This window comes from Spea bombifrons, chromosome 9 (assembly GCF_027358695.1).
Source record: "Spea bombifrons isolate aSpeBom1 chromosome 9, aSpeBom1.2.pri, whole genome shotgun sequence".
Classification (NCBI taxonomy): Eukaryota; Metazoa; Chordata; class Amphibia; order Anura; family Pelobatidae; genus Spea; species Spea bombifrons.
The window spans coordinates 13148794-13157320 of NC_071095.1; the positions used below are offsets into that span (position 1 = coordinate 13148794).

Consider the following 8527-nt stretch of genomic DNA (forward strand, 5'->3'; position numbering starts at 1 on the left):
GAAATGCAGCAATAGGAAAGAAAATGTCCCCAGAGATTAGGTCTGGATGCTGAAATCACGGCAGGGATGCGTGGAAGTTTATTGTGCTCTTTCAGTCTGAGAGGAAGAAATGCCCCTTCCAACGTCTGAAGGCTTCTCTCTATCACAGATCCGGCAGCAGCCGTTGTAGATTCTCGTGATATCCGGGTGACAGCGAGCGGGTTCTTAATGAATTTGTGTCAATAAGGTCCACCTTATGCTAACAAGTCTATTTCTAATAGACCATAATTGGAAAAGAGTCTGTCCAGGTGATTTAGACTGAGGCATTCTACTATTTGCCACATGGCGATGTGATAAGTACTTAGTATGTCCATATAGTAACATGGGCCAAACTACATAGGCCAAAAAGCATTGTATTATGTGAAAACCATTACAGAAAATGACACTTTTTTATCTAGTGATAAAACCTACTATGGACTGGAATACACTCAACACGCGCATGCCGGCGGTACACGTGCTGCTGTACAGAAAAGCCACAGACTTCTCGTTGGGGTGACTCTTGTGGGTGTTGTGTCTGGCTGTTGAGTGCAGATCGCACACTTCTCGTTGTAGTGACTCTTGTGGGTGTTGTGTCTGGTTGTTGAGTGCAGATCGCAGGCTTCTCGTTGTAGTGACTCTTGTGGGTGTTGTGTCTGGCTGTTGAGTGCAGATCGCAGGCTTCTCGTTGGGGTGACTCTTGTGGGTGTTGTCTGGCTGTTGAGTGCAGATCGCAGGCTTCTCGTTGGGGTGACTCTTGTGGGTGTTGTCTGGCTGTTGAGTGCAGATCTCAGGCTTCTCGTTGGGGTGACTCTTGTGGGTGTTGTCTGGCTGTTGAGTGCAGATGTATAAACCATATTCTATGGAACATCATGGACTCAGGTCATGGGGGGCAAAGATCCACGGCTCCTTCAGCTTTATAGTTGACCGCCTCTGGGGCTCCAACAATGCATCCCACCCTGACCGCTATACGTTCTCAGTCTGCCCCCAGTTCCCGTTCTCACACATGTTCATGTAAGTCCTCCCCATGAGCTCATAGCGTATGTTTCTGTTGCTATGTGATTGACAATGACTGTTTTTTTTCTCTCTTGGTAGATCTACAGGACAAGAACCGCAGACGGGATGAGGAGATGTGGATGCTTCAGGTGAGCAGGTCCTACATTTACAGAGAGCTGCATTTACACGCCGGCCCTTTGTGTACGGCGTGAATGACATTATCTGGTAGAGCTTGGTGGTGGAAGGTCCTGACAGTAACTCTTTGGTGACCCTGTAAACTAGCGCACTCGTTCCATGCAGTCTCATTTCTCAGAGAGCGGAGATCTTCCCGCTCAGCTGGCCTTTCATACCCCGCGGCTGTTAGACGTCTTCTTTTATCTGTCAAACTTTATTGTCGTTCATTAAAGCCCCACGACTGAACGGGAGAGTTTTATGACGGGGAAACGGGAACTGGTAGAGCCTGTGTCTGCCTATAATACAAAACATAAAACTGCTGCTTCCTAAAGTCTCTCTCTTTTAACAGGACAGGATTGTGGATCTGGAAAGGGTGAGTGTCGTTAACCGCCGGTTTATTGGTGCCGCCAAAGAGCTATGGCTTCCTTTGGCCTTTTGTGAAGTTTGTATAAATCTTGTGCTCGTAGCAATTGTGCCCGATACAGTAATGTAAAGCCCGGTGCCTCGCGCCGATACAGTAATGTAAAGCCCGGTGCCTCGCGCCCGATACGGTTATATAAAGCACGGTGGGTCGTGCCCGATACAGTAATGTAAAGCCCGGTGCCTCCCGCCCGATACAGTAATGTAAAGCCGGGTGCCTCGTGCCCGATACAGTAATGTAAAGCCCGGTGCCTCGCGCCCGATACAGTAATGTAAAGCCCGGTGCCTCGCGCCCGATACAGTAATGTAAAGCCCGGTGGGTCGTGCCCGATACAGTAATGTAAAGCCCGGTGCCTCGCACCCGATACAGTAATGTAAAGCCCGGTGCCTCGCGCCCGATACAGTAATGTAAAGCCCGGTGCCTCGCGCCCGATACAGTAATGTAAAGCCCGGTGCCTCGCGCCCGATACAGTAATGTAAAGCCCGGTGCCTCGCGCCCGATACAGTAATGTAAAGCCCGGTACCTCGCGCCCGATACAGTAATGTAAAGCCCGGTGCCTCGTGCCCGATACAGTAATGTAAAGCCCGGTGCCTCGCGCCCGATACAGTAATGTAAAGCCCGGTGCCTCGTGCCCGATACAGTTATGTAAAGCCCGGTGCCTCGCGCCCGATACAGTAATGTAAAGCCCGGTGCCTCGTGCCCGATACAGTAATGTAAAGCCCGGTGCCTCGTGTCTGATACAGTAATGTAAAGCCCGGTGGCTCGTGCCCGATACAGTAATGTAAAGCCCGGTGCCTCGTGCCTGATACAGTAATGTAAAGCCCGGTGGCTCGTGCTCGATACAGTAACGTAAAGCCCAGTGGCTCGTGCTCGATACAGTAATGTTGGTGAGGCTGTGTGTTTTTGTATAATATATAATATATATACCGCATTGTATCTTCATGCGCGTTCTGCATTTTAAATAATTATGTTTCATACATTGTCTGTATGCGTGTTACACGTATAGCTATCAGGTAAGACTAAACCTAAACTAAATCTAACTTAATACATAAACCGGCCTGTAATGAAGCATTAGCCGTATTTATAATGTGTGTTAGAGCTGCCATATGAGTCCCTGTCCGGCACGGCCCCCACGTACTCCAGCCTCTACACCTTTTCCATCCATGTCGTGCCGTTTTCTTGTGAAAGGAAAGTAGAAATGATTATTTTCCAGTGTTTGATCTGTAATATGAGCCCCACATCCCCTACATCGCTGCACTACGTCCGCCTAGGGGACCCGGAACACACAAAATGCGTGCTGCTTACTGACTCATTGTCAATTACTGTAATGACACAATTACAGAGTGCCGGGTGCCAGATCCTTAATCTCCTAGATTCGTTCAGATTTTAAGGCGGCAGCTCTGCTTCGTCAGCTAATTCTCTATCCAGAGGTGCTGTCCCAGTTCACAATGCAAATATATTTGCAATAAATCAGGAAACCGTTTCAGCCGATTTCTTGCTGTAAGCTATACGGAGGTATTGTGTAAATCGCAAGGCTTCGCGTGCCGAAGATACAGGGCCGCCTTTCCCAACGGAAAACTTTTGGGTTTGGTGAAGGGGAGGAAAAGGTTCGGTTCCAACAGACGAAGCCAAACTGTTCTAATAATAAAAAATGCTTTGCGGAACTTGGATACCGGCTCAGAGAGACGGGACCGGCTCCGCTATTGTGCTTTCTCTTAATTTAATGGCGTCCATTGGCAGGTGGGAAGCTGCAACAGATTGAACGTTAAAATTCTATAGAAACAAACTGTTCAACGAGATCTCTCGGCCTCTCCTGCAGGCCAGAGCCTGGATTATGGCTTTTCTGAGGCGTATATATATATATATATATGTATATATATAATCCATACACAAAGGCCCACATATTTATTGTGTGTGTATATTGTAATCAATAGAAGACAACTTCGACAAAGCAATCCAGTGGGTTTGCAGTCTATTGACACAGCTCTAAATAGATACATTTTTACACATTTTACGCACTGTAGAACTACAACTTTGTGCAAATAAATAGAAAGCTGAAAGCAGAAGGATCTGTGACAATTTCGTGGCCCAAAGTTCAAAATAATTCCTGCCGCCCATCAGGATCCATAGGAAGAATGTAGTTGAAATGACAAGCAATACACAAGTAGCCCGTTTGGCATTTATTTGAGTGCCAGCGGGTGCAAAGTGTCCTGACCCTCAGCAGGGTAACAAGCGACAGGGAACAGAGCCAAGTAACTGCCGGCAGCAAACCGAGCCGCTCAGGACAGAGAATATCTCTACGTACATCCGAGATTCAGAAAGGAAGGTTTACTCGAGCTGCTCAACACCAACATCTCATGCCTGAGGAAGAAAAGCAAACCACAGACCCCAAATCTCCAGGGACCGACCCAAATCTCCAGGGACAGACCCCAAATCTCCAGGGACAGACCCCAAATCTCCAGGGACAGTGGGAAGCCCAGAAAGAATAGTTGTGATGTGGAGCAGCTGATGGCACAGACTCTATGCCTATGGACACCAGTCTGTCAGGGGGGTTGGGGCAAGACGGTAGAATAAAGAACTGAGCAGACAATGCTTTTTTTCTTTTATTTACTAAACTTAAGCCCCTTTTATGCCTTTCAATGCCGTGGAAACTATTGTTGAATTTTTGGGGTTACGGATGAGTTGTACGTTCGCGGTTTGAACCGTTGAAGGCGAGCGGCTGCGATGCCGGTAGTTCCCAGTTGGAACGTTTGATATGTCGGGGGGGGGTAGAGCTTTCATATTGGGAACCTTTCTGGGGCTTCACATTGGGCATGAACAACCTTCATCATATCTAATAACTGTCTCTTTCCCCCAGAGTACACGGATGGCTCTGGATCACCTGGAGTCTGTCCCGGAGAAGCTGAGTCTTCTGGATGACATGAAGCAGCTTAGTGTGAGTGTCGTGGGCATTGATACGTAGCCACGGGGAGGGCGCCACCGTCTCTTTTACTGTCTGGTTTCCTGCAGGGTTTCCGGTACATTTACTGACCGCTGTGTGTCCGGTACCTTTAGGGGTCCTGATTACCGGAACAGAAACCAATAAATATATCCGGAGAGAGCTAAAGTGCCCTCTCACCGTTACACCGTGATCACAATCGTCATGGCATAAACTGGGGGGATCTGAAATCCTTACACTGGACAAATTCCTCCAAGAAAGGGAACGGCTGTTGACCTCTCACACACAATTCGTTTATTTCCCAGAGGCTCTATGTTTGAGGGAACAGACATGTCCGTGCCAGTCCTGTTAGTAAATAAGAGCAGCTCCAGCCTGCCCTGCCTCCTGAATGCTGGTATGAAGTCAGATCGGAGGCCTTTGTGCAAACTGACAATGAGCTCTTGTTCAGAAACGGCTGGTGTCAGGGGTGCTACCTTCCTAACGCTGGACCCCACGAGCTGAGAGAGCGCCTGGAATTTCCGCAATGTCCGCTCGTAATGAATAGGCCTTTAGGACATTTTGAATTCACTGACCTAAGGAAATATTCCGGTGTAAGTGAACAAGAGGGGGAAATACTGTATGCAGAGACCTTGAGAAACTCATCTAAATGGATGTTGCGTGAATGAGCTCCATTCTTCTGGCTGCGGTGTCGGCCTGAGAAATGCATTGTTCCATCCCGCGATCCCGCGCTGTGTCCACGGGATTAGCGTGCCTCGCAGGCCAGCGTGTCTTTAACCGCTTGTGTGCCGACGGGTTTACTGCCAAGATGCTGAGTTATAAGGTGGACTGTGGACCAATGGGTCGCATGGACACGGGTCTGTGGTGCAGGAACGGGTGCTATAAGGACTCTTTCGGTTTCATGTGATGGTATGTGTTTAGCGTGTGGAAATGGGAAACAGGTGTGTAGCCATGGATACTGTCTCTCAAAAGACAGGCACAACAGGGAATGTTTGCAAGGATTTTCTGTGCGCTGAGGCCGTAATCTGGAGCTGCTGCATACAGTAACACGCTCTGATCGTCAGCGGGCGCAGGTCCTGTGACGGGTAATTACAGAAGTGGATTGAGAAGCTAAAGAAAAAAAATATTTTACATCAAAATACATCTGGGGGAATAGTTTTGCTTAATTATGATCATTACTTTATAATTGGGTGGAATTGGAATTGTCTGTAAAGGATAAAGGGAAGCGGTGTTGTTACTGTATTTCAGAGGCTCCTGTGGCATGATGGGCCGCACGTGCATCACGCTGCACGATGGTGCTGAGAATGTATTATAGTACAGCAGCCCCTGCGCAGGGTCGGTGGCGCTTGGGTAATCCGTGCTCCCGAAGCAGCCAGCGTACCCAGCCAATGATTGTCGTCTCTAACAGCCTTACTGTGTCCCCTTCAGGATTCCTGCCAGCAGAGAGGGCTGATGGAGGAGAGGAACGCGCAGTACCGGGAGATCGTGGGCTCGCTTCAGCAGCAGCTAGAGGATTCCAGACGCAGGATCCAGGAATACAGAGTAATGATGCCCCCTCCGCGCCGCCTATCAGGGGACGGGGGACCCTACCGGCAGCAGCTCGCAGCTCGCTTTCTCCTGTCCAATAACCGTGTTTGGTTCAGTTAATGAAACAGTTTTGCCCCGTTTATTCGATATTCTCACCCCCAGTTTTATGAGCTTTGTCTCTGTTTCAGGCAGAGAAAATGAAGGCAGATGCTGAGAGCGTCCGTTTAGCGGCACTTTCTTCTTCCATCCGGGGTAACAGCAGCCTCAGGTCCAGCTCCTGGCTCTCTGATTCCAGCTGTAAGTATCACACGTCTTCTGCGTCCGGCCCCTCTGCGGACAGCGTTGTTGTGTTGGATTACCGGCATCTTCCCTCCTCATCGGGTAGCTGCTTGCACTGTTCTGTTATTGGGAGTACAAATGGGAATTAGATTGAACCATCCCAAAATGGCCCTAAAACAGTTATGGCCCCTGAGAGCCAGATCCGATCACCCCGGCCGTATTTATGGCTGGATGCCACAGACACGTGGCATTACGCCGCTGTTTTTGTCTCCAGAAATAATGTATAGGACATTAGTGCTAATTAGCCATTTGAGTGCCCACGTTGCTGTCCTTATAGTTTGCTGCAGTCGCCGCTGTTTGGTGTTTGTTCTCTGTGCCACACAGGACAGCTTCCCGGCTGTCCTGCTGCGGGTCCTAGGAGTCTGTAAAAACTCCCCTTTACTGGCAGGGAAAGGGTTACGGTGCATTGTCGGGCAGCCCTTGCTCTCTGAGGGGGGGAGACCCCGTGTGAAAGGTGCTTGTGACCCAAGTCATTTGGTGAAGTGGTTCATTTGAGCCGTGGAAGCCTAGATAATCCCTCAGGCTGCATTCCTGGATCCCGGCCCAGCACTGGCATTGTATGTGCTTTGGGGGGGCTCGCACAGACGCCTTAGGTGGGCTGTGTACCTTGGCTTTTCCTCAGACCTTCATCCTGAGCTCTTGGGAATAATTATCATAATAAATGATAGCCACGCATCGCACATTCCCCGAGGCCCCGCTTGCCTCAGAAATAGCGCCTTTTAACTAAAATCTGAAGGAAAATCGAGAGGGGAAGATCTGCCCCAGAGGGGGGAGAGTATGCCAAGTGCCCCCGCATTTCTATAAACGAGGCATTAATGCAGTAAAGATGCTGCAGGGCAGGTAATGCTCTGCCCGTCTGACACGCTGTTACAGATGTGCAGCCAGGTCCCCCAAGCAGCGCGCATTTTACACGTTACATATCAGAACGCCATAAACAATGTGACCCGACAAACCCCAGTCCTGTCCTCGCACCCCCTTCCCTGCTGGGGTTTATGTGCGGCGCTGATCACGCACACGTCTGCCTCTTGTCCTTCTAGCTCCTGTGAAAAGGGGGAAATCTGAGCATGCGCCGGGCAGCGCTGTAAATGGAACTGCATCCTGAACATGAGCGCTCTGGACGGCTGCAGACACCGTACAAAGCTCGTTACCCCGCGCCAGGAACGCGCTTGGTGCCTTTGGCGTTACCCGGACCGGCCCTCAACAAACCGGAACGTCGAGTTGGGAAATCCACAGGAAAAATTTTAATGGACGCAGATTTATATCTTTTTATACTAATTTATATATAAACTTTGGTAAAACGTGGGAGTGACAATCTGGGTATTATTGTCCAATTTTAAATCTAAATCGGTTTAATTTGAGAGCGCTCAGCCATGGAGCAGCATGTATGTGATTGGAGATTTTGTGCCAAAGCCTATAATCGGAGGAGGGAATACACAGACAGCCTCCATAACCGCGCTCTGGAACGAGTACCTTCCGTGGCAGCTCTTCCCGGGTTCTCGCTGCTCCCGGCGGCCAGTGTCACGGACGATGCCAACCCGCTGGGAGAGCAGCCCGAGCCTCTGCCGGTGTATGTCCAATAATTATTTATTAAAGTGCACTCAGCCTGTTTGGATTTTATTCTTATGAACGGTTTCTGTGTATTAACATTAAGCGCCTGCGCAGCTCTCTGAGCTCGTTACTCGTCCGTCTTGGGACAGCTTGCTGCCTGCGATCTCCCCCGATGATCCAGCCGTTACAGGCACAGTACGTTTTGTTTTGGATGCTGGCTGAGAGCCACAGGAGTTGTAATTCCAAAACAGCTGCGATGCTATTTATTGGCTGCCAGAAGATGCAGTCCCAGCTTTCATTATTTGCCCCTCAGCATCCGCGCATTGGATAGACGGCGATCTGCGCTCTAATTACTGCGAGCGCGCATCGTGTAAAGGACCGTGAGCAGCGCTTTTCTCAGGACGCAGGATTATCTCCCGGTACCATGAGAAGCGAGCGCCCGCTAACCTGCCTCAGCCTCTGATTAAAGCCTATCGGCTCAGCGGCCCTAATTCATTTAGAATCCCTAATCCCAGCGCGCTTTATGTCCTCTCGGCGGGGGGCTCCTGGATTTGGGGATTAGGCTGGAGCAT

At 49.7% G+C, this 8527-nt stretch overlaps 1 protein-coding gene across 3 annotated transcripts in view; it reads left to right on the top strand.

The window, feature by feature from the left end:
- Positions 1 to 8014, top strand: part of CEP128 (centrosomal protein 128) — a 42680-nt gene extending 34666 nt beyond the window's left edge. For all 3 annotated transcript variants that reach the window (XM_053475356.1, XM_053475357.1, XM_053475358.1), the window contains 6 exons: positions 1111 to 1160; positions 1535 to 1558; positions 4464 to 4541; positions 5970 to 6083; positions 6257 to 6365; positions 7445 to 8014. In XM_053475356.1, the coding sequence (XP_053331331.1) occupies positions 1111 to 1160; positions 1535 to 1558; positions 4464 to 4541; positions 5970 to 6083; positions 6257 to 6365; positions 7445 to 7509 (440 nt within the window). In that variant the 3' untranslated portion in view covers positions 7510 to 8014. The remainder of the gene's footprint in view (positions 1 to 1110; positions 1161 to 1534; positions 1559 to 4463; positions 4542 to 5969; positions 6084 to 6256; positions 6366 to 7444) is intronic.
- The last annotated feature ends 513 nt before the right edge of the window (positions 8015 to 8527 follow it).